We start from the raw sequence: 23,379 nt of genomic DNA, 5'->3' as shown, positions 1-23,379 counted from the left end.
ACTCTCATGAAACTGATCTACCTAAGGTCCTAATGACTCATGCTAGTGACCAAATTCAATAACCTGTTTCCAGTTATCATTCTACCAGACCTTTCTGGAACATCCATACTACTGACCAAACATTTTCTGACTCATATGACACTGCATTCTCGTTTCTGGTCAACAGTCTTATTTTAAAAATCAATTGCTTCTTTTGCTTCATTTACCTTTTAAATGTACACTTAAGAAGCATTTAAAATTTTCTTTTTTAGACCAATATTATATTTTGCAGAGGAATTAGAAAATTGCAAGAACAAAAACAAAATATAAAAACTAATAATGCCAAAAGCCAAGAGTGTACTATTAGAATTTGTACTACAGCAGTCTGTATTTTATTTAAAAACAAATATAAATAAGAAAAATATGCACTCTTACTCTTTATACACTTTTTAAGAACCTGCTTAAATCGACAGAATTGAAGGGGAAAAGGCAGTTCTACAATAAGAAACTTCAATATTCTACTTTTAACAATGAACAGGGCAGCCCCGGTGGCGCAGCGGTTTAGTGCCGCCTAAAGCCCCGGGCATGATCTGGAGACCCTGGATCGAGTCCCACATCAGGCTCTCTACATGGAGCCTGCTTCTCCCTCTGCCTGTGTCTCTGCCTCTCTCTCTCTCTCTGCATCTCTATGAATAAAAAAATAAAAAAAAGATGTATTTAAAAAAAAACAAAACAAAACAATGAACAGAGCCACCACCAAAAAGAGTAATAAAGGAACTAGAAAACCAGAATAACACTATATACCAATTAGACCTAACAGATAAATAGAACACTTAAGAATATCAGTTTATACATACTTTTCATATACACATGAAATACTCCAGAATAGACCATAAGCTAGTTTAAAAATCAAGTCTTTATACATTTAAAAGTTGAAATCACATAAAATAACAGTGGGATGAAACTAGAAATAAGCAGCAGAAGGAAAACTAAAAGACTCACAAATATTATGGACATTAAACAACACACTCTTCAAATAACTGATGGGTCAAAGAAGCAATCACAAGGGAAATTACAGAATACCTTCAGAATAATGGGAATAAAATCACAACATATTAAAACTTATTGGATACAGTAAAAACATTGCCTACAGGGAAATTTACTGCTATAAATGTGTACATTAACAAAGAAGAAGATCTCAAATCAATTGTACACATTAAGAAGCTAGAGAAAAGTGCAAACCAAACTGTAAGCTGGCACAGGGAGAAAATAATAAAGATTTAAGTGGCGATAAACAAAACAACAGAATAACAGTAAAGAAAATCAACAAAACCAAAAATTAGTTCTTTGAAGAGATCAACAAAATATAAACTTTAACCTAGTTTGATTATAATAAAAGAATAAAAGCTTAAGTTAAATTACTAAAATCAGAAATGAAAATGGGGACATTACTACCGATTTTACAGAAATAAAAAGAATTGAGAGAATACTATAATTAATATGCCAAAAAATTGGATAACCTGGATGAAATGGGTGAATAACTAGAAATAATGAAATAAATGAGCAAAATGAACCCAGAAAAATAGAAAATATGAATATACTCAAACATGGAGATTAAATCAGTGATAAAGAAGTGTCCAACAAACAAAAGCCCAGGACCTGATGGCCTCACTAGTGAATTCTATCATTTTAAATTAAGAATTAACACCAATACTCTTCATACTCTTCCAAAAATTGAAGAGAAGGAAACAAGTCTAAACTCACCCTAAGAGACCACTATTACCCTGATGCCAAAAGTAAAGACATTAGAAGAAAACCATAGGCCAATACCTCTTGCTAATATCGGTGTAAACATTCTCAACAAAATACTAGCAAACAGAATTCAATAGCATGTTAAAAGGATTATATACCATGGCCAAAGGAGATTTATTCCTGGAATGCAAGGGATTCCTTCATATTTAAGATACGAAAACCAATCCATGTATTACATCACTTAATAGAATCAAAGGAAAAATCCCCACATGATCATTTCAATGAGTCTGAGAAGCACCTGACAAAATCCAACATCTTTTCATTATAAAAACACTCAATTTCCTAATGTACTAGGAAAAGAAGGGATCTTCTATAAAGGGCATATTTGTAAAATGAGAGAGAACTATATACTCAATGGTAAAGTCTTAAGAGTAAGATTAGGAAGAAGGAAAGGATGACCAGCTGTTTACACCAATCAGTTCAACAAGTGTCTATAAGTTCTCAACAGAGCAATTAGGCAAGAAAAAAGAATAAAGGGCATCCATTTAGAAAAGGAGAAGTATAATTATTTCTAATAGACATGATCTTGTATGTAGAAAATCTTAAGAAAATCACTAAACACCGTTAGAATAAATGAATTCATCAAAGTAACAGGATAAAATAATCAACACACAAAAATCTTGTATTTCTATACACTAGCAATGAATAATCCAAAAAGGAAATTAAGAAAATTCCATTTGCAATAGTATCAAAAGGAATAAAATACTGAGGGGTCACTCCAGATTTCTTGTGGCAGTTGTTTGTATACCTTTTCCCATTTTTTTACTTTCACTTTTTTTGTTTGTTTTTGCATCTAAACTATCTCCTGTTAACAGCAAACAGCAAATAGTTGGATCTTGTTTTTAAAGCTAGTGTGACCACATGAAAAGATGTTCATCACCACTTATCATGAGGGAAATGCAAATCAAAGCTACAATGAGATATCATCTCATACCTATAAGAATGGCTAAAATCTGTCAGAATGGCTAAAATCTCAAACACAAAAAACAAGTATTGGTGAGGAGGTTGAGAAAAAGGAACCCTCTTGCACTGCTAGTGGGAACACAAACTAGTGCAGCCACTGTGGAAAATAGTATGGAGGTTCTACAAAAAGTTAAAAATAGAACTACCATATGATCCATCAATTACACTACTGAGTATTTACCCAAAGAATATAAAAACACTAATTCAAGGGGATACATGCACCCCTATGTTTATAGCAGCATTACTGACAATAGCCAAGATATGGAAGAAGCCCAGGTGTCCATCAACTGCTGAATGGATAAAGAAGATGGTACACGTATACACACACACACAAAGAATATTATTCAGCCATAGAAAAAAAAAATAAAATATTGCCATTTGTAATGATATGGATGGAGCTAGAAGTATAACGCTAAATGAAATAAGTCAAAGAAAAACAAAATACCATTTGATTTCACTCGTATGTGGAATTTAAGAAACAAATGAGCAAAGGGGAACAAAAGAATGAGAGACAAATCAAGAAACAGATTCTTAATTTCAGAGAATAAACTGATAGTTATGAGAGGGGAGAGGTGTGAGGGGATGAGTTAAATAGGTGATAGGGATTAAGGAGGGCACTTGTATGATAAGCACTGAGAAATGTATAGAATTGTTTAATCATTATATTGTACATCTGAAACTAATATAACACTGTTAACGAACTGGAATTAAAATAAAAACCTAAAAAAAATAAATGTAGTCTGACAACTTTGCCTTTTGATTGTACTGAGTCATACATTCACATTTGACAGTGGTACTGATATAGCTGAATTTGTATCTAGCATTTTACTTTTTGTTTTCTAGGTACGTTAGGCCTCCACTTCTCAGGGAGGCACAACTTTAGGTATGCCCACAATCACTGGGATGGTAATACTTTTGGCAGTTCTCCTGGTCTCTTTTCCTGACCATATCAAGATGTTAAACTCCATCCTCAGCTGACTGCTTTACTGTTTCCAAGAATGCTTGGGACATAGGCACTGCTCTGGACAATAATAAAATCAAAATTGGGATCCCTGAAGGAATAGTTCCCATGATCAGTGTTTAATATTTGTTATGAACCCTCTAGTGCTCTTTCCAGCTATCTTTCATTCATTCTCTTTCGCAAACTAGACAGCTTACAGTTAAAGCCAGCTATCTTCATTGAAACTATCAATAATCTCCCAATTACCTTTCACCACAACCTCCACTTGTTTTTCAAAGCACCCTTGGGCTTGAGCTTCTCTATGCTGTTTAAAACAATGTCAGTTTCTTTGCAGAGATATCAGAAGCTTTTTTTTTTTTTTTTTTGCCACCTCTTTCTTTCCCCAGGCAAAATCTCTTAGCCAGGGCTCTGGAGCTGGGAGTAGGGCTCTCAGTGACACCCCTATTCTAAGAGGTGGGTGGTAGTAATCTCTGATCTCAGAGTGGAAGCAAAGCCTTACGAGCCGGGAGAAGAGACATCAAGATTCCAATATTCTCAGTGGCATGGAGCCCATGCAGAGCCTCCATTCTATGAGTGAGGTTTGGGGGACAAGAAGAAAGCTCCCACCTTTCAATTGCACTTGCACAGAAATCAGCCTCTGCAAGTAACTGAAGGCAGGATGAGAAATGCTAGTGTCCACCTCCCCTGGGACGTAACCTTCTGACTGGGAATTGGGGATAGAGAGAACCCTGTGTTCTTGGCTGCACTAGTCTGGAAGGGAATTTTGGCTTCACCCCTGGAATGAGGAAGGGATTAGTCTTAGTTCAAACAGCACAGATTCTCACTTTTTATCCTATTTTAGCAGATTTTCTTGAATATATGGTTCTTCATTTGCTGTATGACCTTAGGAATGTTTCCTGAGATTTTAAATGATATTTTAAAATATTCAATCAGTGTCAGTGGGATGCAGGTCCATGGAGCTCCTCATGCTGATGTGATAGGAGTTTATCTTTTCAGTTTGTTCACTTTTAGTACTAAATAAGATACCATTGTACAAATATGGGACAATTTATCCATTCTCCAAATGAGGGATGTCTGGGTTGTTTCTTGGTTTTTTTTTTTTTTTTTTCTAATACTGCTGCTATAAAATATTCTTATACATATATCCCACTGTATGTACATGGGCAAGTATTCCAATTGGGTTGTACAGTATGCATACACAGAGGAATGGGATTTCTAGATCAAAAGTTATGCAAATGTTTAACTTTATAAGACAGTGCCAAAGTGTTTTCTAAAGTAGCTGTTTCAATTGGTACTTATACCCACTGGGGTATGAAAGTCTATATTGATCTAGATCCTCTACTACCTTTGTTAACAGAATTAACTGCTGCCAACCTACACTGTAAAAATTTGTATCTTACTGTTGTCACTAATAAAGGTAAATGTATGTTTATTGTTCTTGTATGTTTTCTCTTCTGTGAATGCTATTTATTTCTTCCATTTTTTGATTGGATTGTCTTTTTCTTATTGATCTGTATATATTCTGAGTATTAATTGTCAGTCATATATATTATACATAAATGTTACCAGTTTGTGGCTTGTCTTTTCAATTTCTCTAAGGCAAATAGAGCTGATAAACAGAAGTTCTAATTTTAATATAGTTGAATTTGTCAATCATTTATGTTAATGCTATTTGTGTCTTCTAAACAATTATTTATTTATTAAAATATTTATTTGAGAGTGAGAGAGAGCACACATGTGTGCATGAGGGCGGCACAGAGGGAGAGGGACCTGAGGGTCTACCCGAGCAGTGGACCTGCTCCTGCTGAGCAGAGAGCCAGATGTGGGATCACGACCTGAGCCAAAAGGTAGATGCTTAACTGACTGAGCCACCCAGATGCCTCTACTTTTTGTGTCTTATTTAAGAAATGTTTCTCTAACACAAGGAAACAGATTTTTAAAATTATCTTTGAAAAATTTTTACTACCTGTCTTTTAATTGGTGTATTTAGATCTTTCATATCTAAAGTGATTTTTGATATAGTTGGGATTACTATCTACCATATTTGCAACTGTTTTCTATTCATTGTTCTTGCTTTTGTTACCTTTCCTTTTTTGTCTTTTTCTGCCTTCTCTGATTTTAACTGAGCATTTAGTACAATTTGATTCTCTTCTCTCATAGCATGCCAATTATGTTTCTTTAAATATTTTTTATTGGTTTCCGCAAGGTTTGCAATATACATTTATAACCAAACTAAGTCTACTTTCAAGTAACACTATACTGCTTCATGGTAGTACAGGTGCCTTATAGCAGAGTATCCTAAATTTCTTAATCTCATTCCTTCGAACACTGCTGTCATTCATTTCACTTATCTATAAGCTATAATCAATCATCCACTATGTTGCTGCTATTGTTATTTGAATAAACTGTCAGATCTGTTAAGAAAAAGAAATGATTTTCTTGTATCTTCATCTATTCCATTTCTAACTCTCTTATTTTCTTCATGTAGACCTGAGTTTTTGATCTATATCACTTTCCTTCTTTCAGAAGAACATAACATTTCTTTAGAGCAGGTCCACTGGTGACAAATTCCCTCAGTTTTTGTTTGAGAAATTCTTTACTTCTTTACTTTTGAAGGATAATGTCACTGGATACAGAACTCTAGGCTGGTGGATTTTTCTTTGAAAATTTTGTCCATTCTGATACTCTACGTCTTTTGATTGGAGCATTTAGTTCATTTAAATTCAGAGTGATTACTGATGAATATGAATTGAGTGCTATATTACCTGTAAAGTCGGTGTTCCTGTAGACTGTCTCTGTTCCTTTTGGTCTCTCTTTTCCGCTCAAGGGTCCCCTTTAGTATTTCTTGTAGAGCTGGTTCGGTGTTCACAGACTCCTTTAGTTTTTGCTTGCCTTGAAAACTCTTTATCTCTCCTTTCATCCTGAATGACAGCCTTGCTGGATAGAGTATTCCTGGCTGCATATTTTTCCCATTCAGCACACTGAATATATCATGCCACTCCCTCTGGCCTCCAGATCTCTGTGGACAGTTTGCTGTTAATCTTATGTGTCTACCTTTGTAAGTTCGGACCTTTGTTCCTAGCTGATTTCAGAATTCTCTCTTTATCTCTGTATTTTGCAAGTTTCACTATCACATGTCTTGGTGTTGACCTGTTTTTATTGACTTTGAGGAGAGTTCTCTGTGCCTCGGACTTGAATGCCTGTTCCCTTCCCCAGGTTAGGTAGGTTCTCAGCTATAATTTGTTCAAACAGACCTTCTGCCCGCTTTTCCCCTCCTTTCTTCTGGTACTCCTATGATATGGAGTACACTGTCCAGGGCCTGGTGCTTCAGGAAGTATTTCTGGTGTATGCTGTGTACATTCTGCTGTTGTGTTTTGGCTGCTCTTTCCCACAGGCCGGTCCTCTGCTGAGTTCCTCCATGCTTGTAGTGATGAGTGTTTGGACCTTTAAGCCATTATGCTTGGGTTTGTTTAGGATAGGCCTGATAAGAAAGAAAAAAAAAAAAGCCCAATCCAAGAAAAGAGAAGAAAAGGAACAAGCAAGCAAATAAACAAACAAGAAAGTATATGCCTGATTCCAAAGGAAAAGAAAAAGAAGGCAAGAGGGGAAAAAAAAGCCTGATCCAAAAAACTACAAAAAGAAACAAGCCAACAAATGAACAAAAGAACTATAAGCCTGATGGCAGGGGAAAAATATATATTAAAAAAAATATGTGAATAAGGAAAGAGAGAGAGAGAGAGGAAGGGAGGAAGGAAGAAAGAGAGGAAGGGAGGGATAAAGGAAGGAAAGGAGGGAGGAAGGGAGGAAGGAGTAGGGGGAGCTGAACTGAAACGGATCCTTTGGAGCAGTCTACAATCAGTAGTCTTGACGCAAGCAGGGGGCCTCTGTTGGTCTTCTGAGGGAGAGGCCTGCTGCACTGCCTCACAAGTAGACCTACCCTTGTAAAGATTCCACCACCTCCCCTCCCTGGCCACTGCAGGGGGGTGGGGTTTGGTTTAAGTGACTCTAGGGGTTGTGTTTCTGTCTGAAGTCTAATTGTGCTGCTATTAGGAGTGGGGGTGCAGTGGGGGCAGATGGGGTCAACCTGCCTTCTCAACCTGAGGAAAGGAACTTATGGCTGCCGCTGTCCCAAGGCCCTCACAGAAAAGTGAATGATCTCCTCTTCTGTGTCCCAGGCTATCAGAACCCTGCCTTCAACCCATCTGTGCCTGGCGGTTGGCCCGCCCTCCACACCACTCTCTCCCTCCATCCCTGACTCTGCTCTGTGAGAAGGGTTTCCACTGTTCTGTAGTGCCATGACTTTTCGCTCTCCCAATTCATGTCTCTGAACCTCACGTCTGTCACGTTCTTGCCCCAATTGTGCAAATTGTTTTCTTAATCCTCAGATTGATTTCCTAGTTGTTCAAAATGACTTGATGTTGATTTAGCTGTGTTCCAGGGTCCCCCTACTACTCCGCCATCTTAGCTTCTCCCCCTATCCCAAAATTCTATTTTACTCTACTCTCTTCTTGCTTGCATGGTTTTGGAAAAGAAGTATAATTCTTAACCTTGTTTCCCTTTAGGTAAAGGTTTTCTCCCCAACTTCTATTAAGATTTTCTTTCTGTCTTTGATTTTCCATAGTTTGAATGATATGCCTAAGTATAGGATTTTAAAAAAAAAAATTATCCTGCTTAGGATTCTGTGAACTTCTTGAATTTGTAGCTTAGTGTTTACTAATAATTTTGGAAATTTCTCAGCATTAATTACTCTGAATATTTCTCCTGTTCTTTCCTCTTCTGGTATTGCTATTACATTCATGTTAAAATTTTTGAATTGTCCCACACTTTTTGGATGTTGTTTTTTTTTTTTTTTTTTTTTCCCAGTCTTTCTTTTTTTCAGTTTGGGGAGTCTTAATTAACATGTCTTCAAGCTCAATGATTATTTCCTTGGCCCAGAGCATTATTCTGATGAGCCCATCAAAGGCATTCTTCATTTCTATTATAGTGTTTATTATTTCTACATTTCCTTTTGATTCTAAGGGTTTCCCCACCTCTGCTTACCTTGCCTATCTGTTATTACATGTTGTGTACTTTTTTCTATTAGAGCACTTAGTTATATTAACCATGGTTATTTTAAATTCTGGTCTGCTAATTCCAAAATCTCTGCTATATTTTTATCTGGTTCTGATGCTTGCTTTGTCTCTTCAGACTGTCTTTTGCCTGTTAACATGTCAACTGAGTTTCCTGAGAATCAGACAGGATTTATTAGGTAAATATTACTTAGAGATAGATCTTAAGTGTGAGGTTCTATTTTATATGGATAAAACTAGGATGAGTTTAATTTCTGCTACAGTTGTATGTGTGAGAGGCTTTTAAACACTTCTTCTGTTGTCCTTGTTTTTGTTTTTTCTGTTGTTTTCATTTCCTTAGAGACTCCTTCATATATAAGGTCTGAGGGTGCAGTTCTTCTGTGGTATTCTCCTTAGACAGGAGCCTTTGTGACGTGTGGTGACGTGTGCAGGGAGGCGAGGAGCTTTATAACCTTATGATTAGGTGTTGGTCTGTTAGCGAGCCAGTGTCCCTGAGCTGTGATATTCACTAGTGCTTTAGGTTTTTTGTTTTCCTCCATAAGTGAAACAGGAAAGCTAGAGGGGGCCAGAGTTGGATATTTCCATTCCCCTAGGTTGCTTAAACTTTGGTAAAAGTTCCCTGTCTGTGTAGCCCTTCACTAAGGAGAACAGAATGCTCTGGAAGTATTTTCAAAATGATTACTTTTCTCCTCTTCCCGAGGGAAGATTTTTCTTAGATAGTCACTGTGAGAACCTGGTGGGACTCCTCTAGGTAAAATTCACAAAAGTACACGGGACTCTCATGGTGGGGTCTTCACAAGTTTTTTATTGAAGTCATCTCTCAATATTGATAATGGTTCCCCAAGTCTTTGTAGTCTTTTTCAACTCAATTTATACTTGTTATTTCTTACTTTGGCCTAGCCCCTATCACCTGTCCCACCTACAGCTACCTACAGGGTAGTACTTCCAGCACCCCCGATAGGTGTCAGGAAGTCAAGAAGTTTTCAGAGAACACTTTTATAATAAAGGCACAGAGGATAGGGCCATATTTATTCTTTGCAAAGTAAAAGGGACCTATATTCATTGTCACTAAATACGTTAACAGAATAATTAATTTATCTAGCATATTAGTTTTTGGTAGTATTGATGTTTTATATTGATAATGGTTCCCCAAAGTCTTTGTAGTCTTTTTCAACTCAATTTATACTTGTTATTGCATACTTTGGCCTAGCCCATATCACCTGTCCCACCTATAGCTACCTCCAGGGTAGTACTTCCAGCACCCCTGAGAGGTGTCAGGAAGTCAAGAAGCTTCCAGAGAACACCTTTATAATAAAGGCACAGAGGACAGGGCCATATTTATTCTCTGCAAAGTAAAAGGGATTAGGTTAGGTGATTAAACTAAGAATTTCTAACATCATGTGGAAAAACTAAAAGTTGATGGTTTATGAAATAAAATTACATAATTATAGCTTCTGGATTTTGCTTCTTATTGTATTTTTTTGGGGTTCTCCCCAACTGCTTTAATCTGGTTTCATTCTTTGCCCAATTTAAAACATCAATACTACCAAAAACTAATATGCTAGATAATTTAATTATTCTGTTAACATATTTAGTGACATTAAAAACTTACTTGTTTTTCTTTTGGTTCTTTAGAAAAACCTATGAACAAAACAAAATAACTATTTCTTAAATACATAAAAAGTTCAACTACACTTCTTTCATGAAGAATATAAAGTCTAAATAATAAGCAAATGCATGGTACAAAGAATTATACTTGAAATGAAAAAGAGCTGTTACCAATTCTGAAAAATAGAAGGTTTTTAGCCTTAAAGTTTGATTAAAAAAAAAAAAACTTAAAAAAAATCCAAAAACAACTTACGTTCCACTTGCTCAAACATCACTGAAAAGAGGAAGTCTCGTGGTGTCATATAATATTCTCCTTCATGTTCTAGTGAAGAAAACTGCATGAAGCGCTGTTTACGAAGGGACAATTTTTCTCCCATCTCTCCAGAGTCAATATTTTCCTAAAAGAAAAAGAAATTGCAATTTAAGACTTTTTTTCAGTAGGATTCTCCAACTTAGCTACTTCTAGAATAATTATTAAAGAGTAGCTTTCATGTTTAGGTCTAACAATCTCCACATTTTTAAATCATTCACTAATAAATACTTACTTACTTGTCTACTTATCACTCTTTCAGGCATGAAGATAAAACAGTGAATGATCCTAACTTACAGAACTTTCATTCCAGAGTGGGGGAAATGACAATGAATACATGCAGAAAATAAGGTGAGATAATGGGAAGCGCCACAAAGAAATAACAAGCAGGATAAGAAAATCATAAGGAGTAGTTTTTAGATAGGATACTCAGGGGAGGTCTTTCTAAAGAGGTAATATTAAAGAGACCAAATGAGGTGCAGTTAGTGAGCTATGGGGCTCTCTGGAGGAAGAGCATCTGAAGCGAAAGGGAGACAGAACATAAAGACTCTGGGAAACGAACGAGGGGTGGTGGAAGGGGAGGAGGGCGGGGGGTGGGGGTGAATGGGTGACAGGCACTGAGGGGGGCACTTGACGGGATGAGCACTTGGTGTTATTCTGTATGTTGGCAAATTGAACACCAATAAAAAATAAATTTATTATTTTAAAAAAAAAAGAGCATCTGAAGCAAGAGGTGAAGATCAAAGACCATGAGATTGGTGTATGTGCGTGTATGTGGTCCAAGGTATGCCTGATGTGTTCACGGAATAGTGTGGCAAAGATAAGATGAAAGAGAGAGGTAGGCAAGAGACCAAATACAGCTGTGTTTTTCCACAAAGATAAAATATACCATGTCTGATAAATAGCTCTGCTTTTGGAAATATGTTTACATTATGGGTGGAGAGTGCTAAAAGGACAAGAACTGGTAAAATATTGTCAGTGTAAAAGTCTGTATAACAGAGGCAATGGCACCTACTTAGATCTTGACTCAAATGCTAATGGAGAGGATACTGAAATCTTTATTGCTAACCTTTTGTTGAGCACTTACCATGTGCTGGGGACTATACTAATAAAGCACTCTACATGATTTATTTAGCTAGTCTTCACAATAACTGAACAGTACTACAGCAGTATGGCAACTAAAGTAAATGGCGCAGCTAGGATAAAAAACCAGGGTGTCCAACTCAAAGTGTGTTCAATCCCTTACCTATCACACTAACCTATCCATGGCTAGGCATTGTATCCTATGCAGACTGGAAGAAGACAACATGGCAATCAATATAGCAATTTTTTTAAAAGATTTTATTTATTTATTCATGAGAGACACAGAGACAGAAAGAGAGAGGCAGAGACACAGGCAGAGGGAGAAGCAGACCCCAGGGAGCCCGATGTGGGACTCGATCCCAGGTCTCTAGGACCAGGCCCTGGGCTGAAGGTGGTGCTAAACCACTGAGCCACGGGCTGCCCAATATAGCAATTTTTTAAAAAAGATTTTATTATTTATTCATGAGAGACACAGAGAGGCAGAGACATAGGCAGAGGGAGAAGCAGGCTCCCCACAGGGAGCCTGATGTGGGACTTGATCCCAGGACCCTAGGATCATGCCCTGAGCCAAAGGCAGATGCTCAACTGCTGAGCCACCCAGGTGTCCCTCAATATAGCAATCTTGACACAGAAAGAAAGTATTATTTGTGAAATCCAAAAGCATACTCTTACCTTGGATTGCTTTCCTTAAAGCACTGTTTTGACCTGGACCACAACATCCTTCCTGAACACATATCACTTCCTTTTCACACTTACTACTACTGAAACTATTATTTACCCTGACACACAGTGACATTTACTGACTAGAACTGAAATGGGGGGCGGGGGGGGGGGGGGAATGTGAATTCTAGTTGCTTAAACCTCTAAAAATTCAAAGCTAACAAAATTCAAAGTTAATAGCTCCTTTTTTGGCTATCTCAGTTTTCTGACTATTAATTCTCTCTCATTTTGACAATTGCTTTCCTTGAGCAGTTAGCTTTATACCTCTTTTATGTTCTACACAGTGTATACCAGAATACTGGACATATATAGACTACTCAATAATACCAGAGTGAACTGAACCCCTATCTTCTTCAGAAATTGTCTATTCATGTCTTTCCTTTTCTTTCCCCCTAAATTACTACTATAAAAATGACTCACGAGGCATGTTTTAATTACATGAGTCCATACTTTTATCATGAGTCAGAAAACTGAATTTTATTAATACTCTGAACATTTTACATATTAGGCAGATATAGTAACAGATATATTATTTTATTTAACAAACTGATACTGAGTATGTGTAGGAAAACAGTGGCAAACAAGATAAATATCAATTCCTATCAGAATACACTAAGTGCTTCAGTAGTGAAATTACAGAAAGTGTACAACTGAGACAGAGAAGAGAAGGTGTAAGAGTCTTCTCAGTAAATGTCACAGCATTGTCAAAGTCCTATATATGAGACAAAATATAGCATATTAGAAGAACTGAAAGAAGAGCATATACACTATTAGCTTAGAGAACAGTTCTATTTATTATACTAAAGTTAATACATAGTCTATCAAAAGGTTAACAAAAGTAACTAATCCACATGGAAATACAGTATATTTCCAAGCCCTTAAACAAATGTTGTCTTTCTTTCTTTATACTTTCTAATATCTAAGTTGTTCCTAATTAAAAGAGTACCTTTTTACCCAACTCAATCCTTTTTGTATACATAAACTCTTCAAATTTCAAACAACTTAAAGGAGTCAATTACTCATTTATTCTCCTCTTCAAATGGTCTCATAACAGGACAGATATTAACTCTGCTTCTCTTAGTTTTCATGTTATCCTCCATCTTGTAGCAGTTCTACTCTTAGTATATTGAAAATGACCAAGAAGTAAAAACACAGGTTTAACCTCACTCTTTTATAGCAGGACATGAAAACTATTTTCAAACAAATTCTATTTTTTTCCTTCTTTAGATTTTTAGAATCTAAGAATCCCATCTCATTGTTACCCTTTTCCATATGCCTGTGTATCTATAACTTGTATAAGCATAACATTTCTGAAGAGTCTTGAGAGGAATCAATTATTCTGGGAAGTACCATTTTAAATAACGGTTGGTTGGGTGGTCATCTCTTCCAATTTTGATTAAATATCCTCTCCAGTGAACAAAAAAAAGTAGAGGGGGTAAAACCAAAATTTCCTTTCAAGGGTTTATTTCTGAGCTTAAAGTTGTCATGTGAATTACAAGTCATGAATTTAGAAGGTCACTTATAAACAAATGACCTCCAAATTTGTCCTACCACCATGACTCTATTGGTAGATGGCTGATACGCATATCAACCATCTAACAACCCCTACCAACATTCTCACAATTCAATCTGGTATTGTGGCCTTTAATTCCTGCTACTTCATGATATAAACAAACCTATTCTCCTACCCCTCAAATCTTTTAACTCCCATGCCAACACTAATAATGGCTTTCTTTTTGTTGATCCTTTCTATTACATCTCATACTCTGCTTATTGAGTACCCAGCTACCACCTGGAGGTCACCACCACTGTAGATTCTAATCCTACTACTTTTCTTATGGAATATAAAGTGGAAGCCCCCAAAGTACAATCTCTTACTACTGGTCTTTCCCTGCATCCTAATCCACCCTTCAAGTAAATATTTATGAGAATCTACTAACTTGACAACACTCTAGGAAGAAACAGAACATGTATGAAGGAGGCAATTGTACAGTAGTATACCCTAACAATAAAAGCTTATGTTAATTAAACATGTAGTATATGAAGGCAAGATGCTAACATCTTTATTTACATGGTCTCGGGATCCCTGGGTGGCGCAGCGGTTTGGCGCCTGCCTTTGGCCCAGGGCGCGATCCTGGAGACCCGGGATCGAATCCCACGTCGGGCTCCCGGTGCATGGAGCCTGCTTCTCCCTCTGCCTGTGTCTCTGCCTCTCTCTCTCTCTATGTGACTATCATAAATAAATAAAATTAAAAAAAAAAATTTACATGGTCTCACTCAACCTTCACAATACCCCTGAGGATGGACATCATCTTTAATCAACCTCATTTTACAAAAGAAGAAACCAAGCCTTGTCAGGGTTTATCAGCTTGCCTAGGTTTGCACAGCAAGTAAGCTGACAGCACAGGTGGTATGACAACAACCCCAGTCTTAACCACTATCCTAAACTAGCTTCTCTAAGAATTACATAAATTAGGAAAACAAGGCAGTGTGGTTAATGACAGCTGAGGTAATTCATGAAAACAGTGGGATTTAAGCTAGAGGAAAAAAAAAATGACTACAACAAGAATTAGCCATCTTTTAGATCTGGACTATTGTCCATTTCCTAAATGATATGTATTACTGCTCCTGTTCAATCAAACTTAAAAGTAAGTAGGATTTCTAATATGTTTCTTTGCTATAATAAGTTTATGTAGGGTGGGGAAAAAAGTATTGTTTTAAAGCTACAGCTTTTGTAATTCAGAGTTAATGAACCAAGAAATTAGTTTTATTTAGGTTACCTTTATCATACAATAGTTGAAGTTAAGTTTATTTATTTTTTAAAATAATCTCTACACCCAACATAGGCTCAAACTCATGACCCCAAGATCAAGAGTTGCATGCTCCTCTGACCAAGTCAACAAGGTGCCCGAGTAGTTGAATGTTAAAAGTACATTTTAAAGGACCACTAGTATAATTGATGTGCATTATATATTTATGCTTACTTCATAGAATTTAGATAATTTACCTTTATTAAAGTATAAGCATGACACATAATGTTACATTTGCCATTTTTAATATTTTACTTACCTATAAGGCCTATTCCAGCCTTACTTCATTTGTATAATCATTCTGATCAAAACTCAGGCTTATTGGATGGATTTAATTGTCAAGAATTAACAATTCTCCTTCCTCTCCAAGCCTTTCTTTCATCTCTATGCTTTTCCTACTCATATGCTTGCACACTCTCTCTTTTCTCACCACCCCTTCCTTTCTCTTCCCTTGCCTGTTTTCGGTGGCTTTATCATTTTTAAAGATTTTACCTTAAGTAACTTCTATACCCAATGTGGAGCTCAAAGTTACAACCTTGTGATCAAAAACTGCATGCTCTACTGACTGAACCAGCCAGGTGCTCCAAAAACAGAGGAGTTTTCAGTGGGCTTATTAAAAATAATTGGTTGCTGTTTTCAGCTTGTAGTATTTTTGTTTGAAACTATTTGAACTATTATTGTTATTGATATTGTTGCAGGTACTCATTCCTTTTAATCTTCACTCATTTCCTTTAGTCTCTTTCTCACTTTGGCAGATATGTGGCCCATCTGTGGGAGACTGGGCTTGGCAAACTAAACTAAGGCAAACAGTGGCTTGTAGACTTTGGTAAATGTAGTTAAAATATCAGTTTGGATGGAGAGGATGAGGAGGAATAATAAAGTTCAAAATATTAAAGTTATATTTGAGAGTAACAATATATAAGGAAATCCTAGCTTATTAGTATTGCTACGTATCTGGCAGTGAAAAGTTCATTAATTTATTCTCAAACATTTAAGAATCTCTTTTTTAAAAATTTAATTTCTAGTGTATTATTAGTTTCAGGGGTAGAATTCAGTGATTTATCATTTCCATACAACACCCAGTGGTCATTACATCAAGAGCCCTCCTTTTTAAGAACCTCTTATGTGTCACTGTTCCATAGATATATGATGGTATTATGAGGTCTTCCCTTAAGGAGTCTACAAAGGAGAGTGTAAGACAGCAAATAAATAGTTAAGAGCACTGTCTCTGAGGTCAAACTGTCTGGGATTCAAATTCTAGTACTGTCACTTACTAGGTATGTGATCTTGGACCAATTACCTCTCTGTGCTTCATCTGACTGATACGGAAAATGTGAAAACTGGAATCAAACTGCTCAATAAATCCCAGCTCTATCACTTGGCCAAGTTATATTACTGTTCTCCTTTACTTAACCTTAATCCAGAAAATGGAGAAAATAGTAGTATTTACCTCTAAGGGCCTTTTATTTATTTTTTATTCATTAAAAAAAGTTAGGTATAATTAACATACAATGTTGTATTAGTTTCAGGTATACAGCATATTGATTCAACAATTCTATATATTAATCAACGCTTACCATGATAAATGCAGTCACTATCTGTCACCATATAAACAGCTTAACAATAACCCACAACCCTCGGAACAACTTCTGTCACCATATAAGTTATTACATTATTACAGTATGCTGACATATAGGTTTGGAGGACTTCAGAATGTCAAGAGAAATGTGACTGCTTTTTCCTAGGGCTAAATCAATTCCTTTCAAAGATAAAAGTATTATAAGGCAACCCATAATAAGTTATAAATGTTAGAGAAGGGAGATCCAAATAGCCTGACAGTGATATAGGAGAGAAAAATAATATAAAACAGACATGGCTGCAATAGTCTGGACCAATCACTGTTAAACCACCAATCAGTGGCCTCTGGGTCTATTTTTGGTGATGATCTTCAGGCATTGAGAAACTGCTAATTATATAGGGAATGTTCTGTTAAAAATGTATGAAAATATGTAACATAGTTTAACTGTTCTTAATGCATGTTTGGCATAAAAAGGATGTTTAATTACTTACAAGGGTAATTTTTGTCATCTGGAAGATTCATTCACATGCACACTCCTAAGATGCTATATAAATTCAGCATTACTGCCTGATCTACTATATATCCAAACTACTTTGTAGAATGCATGTTATATATCATGACTATGTTTATACAAACCGAAAATGATTAGAATTGTGACTGAAAAACAGTATCTTTCAGAAAAACATAACTAGACATAGTTTGGATTTGTCATAAATACTATTACATGTCAAATAAAATTAGGTAACAGGATGTAAGTCTTTTCATCTTTCCAATATTGTTAACATACACCTTTAAAAGAACTTACCACTAGTGTATTCTTAGTGATAATGAGGTATCACTTACAGGAAAAGCATCTATAAATAGCATTTCAGTACGCTGACGTATAGGTTTGGAGGATTTCAGGATGTCAAGAGAACTGTGACTGCTTTTTCTTCGGGCTAAATCAATTCCTTTCAAAGATAAAAGTATTATAAGGCAACCCATAATTTTAAACAATTTATTTAGGATATAAATGTCAGCATAAATATCAATATTCACGTCTAAAATCCTTCTAAGTACTGAGGGCTATTTCCAGGCTCTGGAGAGTATATGAGCACCAGAAAGAATCTACTACATAAACAAGTGTTCTCTTTTTTCCTTTGGATTTTTTATTTTGAATCTTAAATCAATATAGTGATCCACTTGAAAATAAAATCTGGGAAGATCCTTTCAACTCTACTAGTTTCCTCTAAAAAGGGGGCTATAAGTTACCTTCTTGAGAGAGTTAACTCTTAATAAAATCAAAGGGTCATTAAAAAGCAAAACAAAAATGAAACCTCCCAAAATGATGAGGAAGGGGTAAGTCAAAGTTCTTAAAACCTCCCCTACAACACAACAACAACAACAAAAAACAAAAGTCCAGTCATACTGATGCTAGCTCTTAACCTCCTACTTTAAATTGGTCCTAGAAGGATCTTCTGATAATCTGGATCAAACTAGAAAGACAACACTAAGACTGAAAACTAGTTTCTTCTTCTAAAGAGTGCCATGTAGGGGGGAATGAGAGATTGAAATCCTGAAATTCCTCACCGATTAGGGCCACCCTGTAGAACTGTGTGCACTACACAAATCTAAGGGAGCGCCACTCACTTGAGTCACCATGAGGTTGTTCAGCAAATGACAGCAAAGTGCACTGAGGAAGGGGTATGCTTTTCTAACTGTACAAAGTTACCACATGAGATGGGATAGTGCTGTCACTGATGTGTCTCTGCTTGAAGGGACTATGCAGGCCAGAGGAAAGTACAGGATGTCCCATAGGAAGCTCCTGTCACTCCGTGTTCACTAGAGGCCCAACAGTTGGCCTTTTTCCCTCCTGTGTTTTATCAAAGGAGGGCCAGCATCACTAAGGTGGCTTGGTTGGGCAGAGGGAAATACTGTATTTGTGACCACAGATCCCTTAGGCAGCTAAATGACTGAATAGTTGATATAACTATTAACATCCTGCTTTTTAGCTAATATTCTAATGAGAAGATAAAAAAGATGCTCAGATCAGGATGGAAAGCTGTGAAAGATACACATTCACATTATTTTTGGCAAACAACATATTTGCCTAGAACGTGTGTTTAAAACCTAGTGTTGGGCCTATGCAAATTCTGTGGGGGAAAAATGAAGATGAGCAATAAGAAACAATGAACAATGAAAATCACATTCTGAAAGAAAATATGAAAAAGTTACAGGAAATGAAAGTGGCAACTTTACAACATCAGAGAGCAAAGATAAGATGCAAGACAATAGAAATAAATACCTGAAAAGGGAGTTGGTCTAGCTAAATAAGAGAAATAGGAGGAAAACACCATTACAAACCTTAAAATACTTTAAGAAACAAAAGATTAGAATCAACCTTGCAGAAAATGTATGGATGGTGTGATAGGAAAAAAAAAAATCACACAGAAGGCAAAGAAAAGCAATCAGGGGAAGAATATCCATATGTGTGACAGACATGAAGGACTCAACATATGAATAACTGCTCTACTCCAGGAAGAGAAAGAGCAAAATCTAACATCAATTTCCAAAATATAGTAGAAAAAAAAAAACTTTACTGAAATGGAGACTTGAATTTGCTACTCTGTTTGCCACTGTCCTCCATGTATGTACTTTGGGTTTGAATAATCCTAGAAGACCTCAAGGGACATTGATCAGTTTTAATCTCTTTCAGAAAACCTAAATAAGGTAAATGTTAGAAAATCTAAATAAGGTTGAAACCACAATGCCCCTATTGCTGGATATCTTAAAAACTGTCTTCTAAGGACTTAATAAAGAGAAAGAGCACCATAAGAGATAAGTCATTTATTTCTAAGGTTATTCTTAAAAGACATGTATCACTTACATATTATGTGGGGGAAATTAAAGCAATGCAAAGGAGACAGCAAGCACACTGAAGCTACTCAACCCACAGGGCTGGACAGAACTTTTTTGCCTCTCCTCATCTCAACTTATTTACTGCAGTTCAAGAGAACTTTTCCACTAGGAATGAATTAAACACTAATCTTAACCTTTATCTGAATAATGAGATTTCATAAGAAACTTCTACAAATCTACTCTGTTGGCCAATGTATACTGTTACACATAAATAATCAATGGACTGGCATGAGGGAAGCAGCTGCCAGAGGAACGAGCTCTCCAGAAAGAAGAGTATAGAATGCAGTGGTGGAGATCAAAGGGCTGCCGAGAGCCTGTTGGTGGCTCTCTGTTACCCGAAACCCACCAGAGACTGAATTTAGAGTCTTGGTAGGTGGAAAGTGATGGTGGTGGGGATGAATTCCAATTACCACAACTATTTGCTTCTCAAACCTGCATCTACAGCTAAATACATGAGAAAGGAGGGGCAGCAGAAATGCTGGGATTTGGGGCTATACTGAACACGTGAGAACCATCCACATGGTTCTGGTTATATATAAAATGCTCCATGGATTTCAAGGATTACTTGTAATGCAGGAAAAAATGTGACAAAGGAATTAAGAGCAATGAGTGATGTGAACTGGATAAAAGAGATCTTTGAAAGCTGATGACTTCTGTTAAAACATTTCCCTAGTTTATTGCCTTTAAAGCAACAGGTGCTTCACCATTCTGTCTCTACTTTTTATCCATGAAGTGACAAATCTGAAAAAGTTAGTTCTCTGTTCTTTGTTGGACATTCTTTGATTTCTGCATTCTCAGGAAGAAAGTGAGAAAGAGATTTCCTTGCAATGCTTTTAATATATACAATATACCTTACAATGCATTAGATAAAATGTAGTAAAACAATATTCATTTGGGACCTTTATTTTGGAATTTGTAATAATCTGTAAACAATGTAATTGCTTTATTGTTTTTGAACTTTCTGTGGTGCAATTGAAAAGACTAATCTTTTCTTCGTAAAGAAAACTTTACAATTGGAAAATTTCAGTCATTAGAACTTTCCCATTTCGTTCTGAATTGGGGAGATTTTTTTTTGTACCTGAAACAAAGTAGTGCCAGACTAAATTAGAAATATTCACTGCATAAGCTATACTTTACAATAAACTCTACAAATTCACAGAGTATTAGCCGAGGAGACAAAAGTCCCTCCTGGGAGACCTGGAAGCTCTGGGAACTACTTTGGGTGGCTTCTGAACATTGTCTGATCTAGTGACGGCCTTGTCTAGACTGTCCCACAGACTGAAAAACAGCTAATGTGACTTTTCTTAGATAAGCGTGGTAATGAAATGGCACATGCTTATATATATTAATTTTTTAAAAACCCACAGAATTCTGTGTAGAGAACTAGCCACTGTCAGGAGATGCTGATAAGTAAAAAAATAAGCATCGTCTCTTCTAGTAACTGCTTTCTCTTTCCTGATAAGGTCATTGAGCAGAATATTAACTTTCCCTTCCTTCATAATTACCTTGCAGGAGGTATATAACAACTACATAAGTTTTTGTTTATGTTCTTAATGAAAAGTTTAAATTAGGCTTCATGTGATTAAAAAAAAAGACTAGAAATCTCAACTTAAAACTTCAATCCCCTCTTAAAGTTTCAACAATATCATTCATCGCAACCATAACTAAAAATGTTTTTCTAAGGAAGTGCAGAGTTACTTCAGCTTATTACCCACCTCACTGCCCCTACCCCCACAAAGGACAAGAGAAACATTATTTTGTGAACTTTCTACAACTATTCAATGCCAACTTATTTAATAAATATCATGTGTCTCCAATGACCATTTGGAGACATCTGGAGACATCTTCTCATTTATAGACGTAAAATGAGAGACGTTAACCTAGAGGAGAGAAGCATAATGGAATGGAAGGTGGGAAGTGCTAGGCAGCAGTATGAAAGGAGCAACTATCATTTAGCAAGTGTGTATGTCTCACAGTGATAAATTTCAAACTATGATAATTATTTTAAAATGTTATTTATCAATCATGACATTTTGACTTCTCACTTTTCAAAATGAGATATGCGCCAGACTAATATTTTTCAAGACGGTACAATTAAATTTAAGTAGAAAGCTAGTAACAGGTCTAGTATCAGTAACTTTATCTTGATTGTGATCTCCCTTCTTTGGGCAGCAGAGCAGTAACAACTAAGCTTTGTGATGGAAACCATGATCTAATTTCTAGAACCTTATATATCCATGCAAGAAGGTCTCCTTAAAACTGAGAACTTCAAGTAAGCTTGGAGAAAGTGCTGCTATCAAAGGGCTGAGTCATAAACAGAGGATACTAAAGATAATAACATTTAGGATACTGTATCCTACGATACATGACACAGTATGGAGCAATGAAGGGATGGATTAAAGAATCCCTCTCTCCTCCCTCCCACCCCTTCATGAGGAACAGCTGCAGTCTATAGCTGTAAGTATTTTATAGTCTGGGACTGCAGAAGGAAAGTAATTCATTCCTATAGTATTTTGCATTGCTTTCCCCCCAGGCTCCCACATTCTCTGTGATCTACTCAGACTTCCATATCCCCAGTTCCCAGCAAAAGACTTTCTGTCCCTTTGGTTAACAGGAAACCCATTGTGAGAACGGCTGTGTAAAAGCCTGTGGCTGAATACTGATAGCAATTTTGCCATTCACCAAGTCCCTTAAGCCCCACACCCTAACCCTACACAAAATTTGGTCAAAAACTGGAATTTTTTTTTTTTTAAACAGCACTGTTACTTGCATACAAATAGAAATTGTACCCAAACCAAAAATAAAACAATTAAAAAAAAAAAAAACCTTTTGGTAAGTGGAAAGATAATGAAAACCTGAATAAAGGGGCAGATTTGCAATCTCTAATTAAAAACAAAATTATGTTTCTATTTAAAAATGCCATTGGTACTATTGTTTTTCTTTTCAATGAATTGGGTCTTTGTGCAAAATATTGTACTAATTAAAATGTCAACCTTAGTTTTGTTCATTGCTAATAGGATTTTCCTAAAACTGATTGGCTTGCTAGTGTCCTTAGCTTCAGTACTGACCTGGCTACCCTTCAATGAGCTTCAACAAACCTTTGCTGCATACTTTTCTAGAAGACAGATTAAATAACCATTTATTGATTTTGACTACAATTAAAACACTACACAAAGCTAAGCATGTAATATAGTTAGTTGCTTCTTGTACCTTTTTTCATTTGGCTACCTTATTAGTTAAGAATTAATTCTGGTAGTTACTGCTCTAGAAGTCCTTCCCTGAGTACCCATTTTAGGTTCGGTAGCATCTCAGTAGAAGTACAGAGATCCCTGAGTAAACTTTTTTCAAGACCTAATGATTCTAACTGGAACTGTCTAGAGCCCAATACAGTGAATTTTTTAGGAACAGAGATATCTTTTTTCCCTCTGTATCACCAGTGCCTACTACATGATTAATATTGCTAAATGGTTTTTGTTTTTTTTTTAAAAAAGAAGTGTGCCAGGAATGCATGGATCTCTATGAATGGGAATCAATTCCCAACTCAGAGTGTGACATTAAAAAATTAACTTAAAAGCAGATTTTTGGGG

General features: G+C 36.2%; 1 protein-coding gene across 3 annotated transcripts in view; it reads right to left on the bottom strand.

The window, feature by feature from the left end:
• Positions 1 to 23,379, bottom strand: part of MICU2 (mitochondrial calcium uptake 2) — a 126,304-nt gene that overhangs the window by 81,080 nt on the left and 21,845 nt on the right. For all 3 annotated transcript variants that reach the window (XM_025462723.3, XM_049101289.1, XM_049101290.1), the window contains exon 2: positions 10,646 to 10,790. In XM_025462723.3, coding sequence (XP_025318508.1) covers positions 10,646 to 10,790 — 145 coding nt within the window. The remainder of the gene's footprint in view (positions 1 to 10,645; positions 10,791 to 23,379) is intronic.

The sequence above is a fragment of the Canis lupus genome, chromosome 25 (assembly GCF_003254725.2).
Source record: "Canis lupus dingo isolate Sandy chromosome 25, ASM325472v2, whole genome shotgun sequence".
Lineage (NCBI taxonomy): Eukaryota > Metazoa > Chordata > Mammalia > Carnivora > Canidae > Canis > Canis lupus.
The sequence above is the reverse complement of the archived record's forward strand: the minus strand, read 5'-3'. Positions and strand labels throughout refer to the sequence as shown.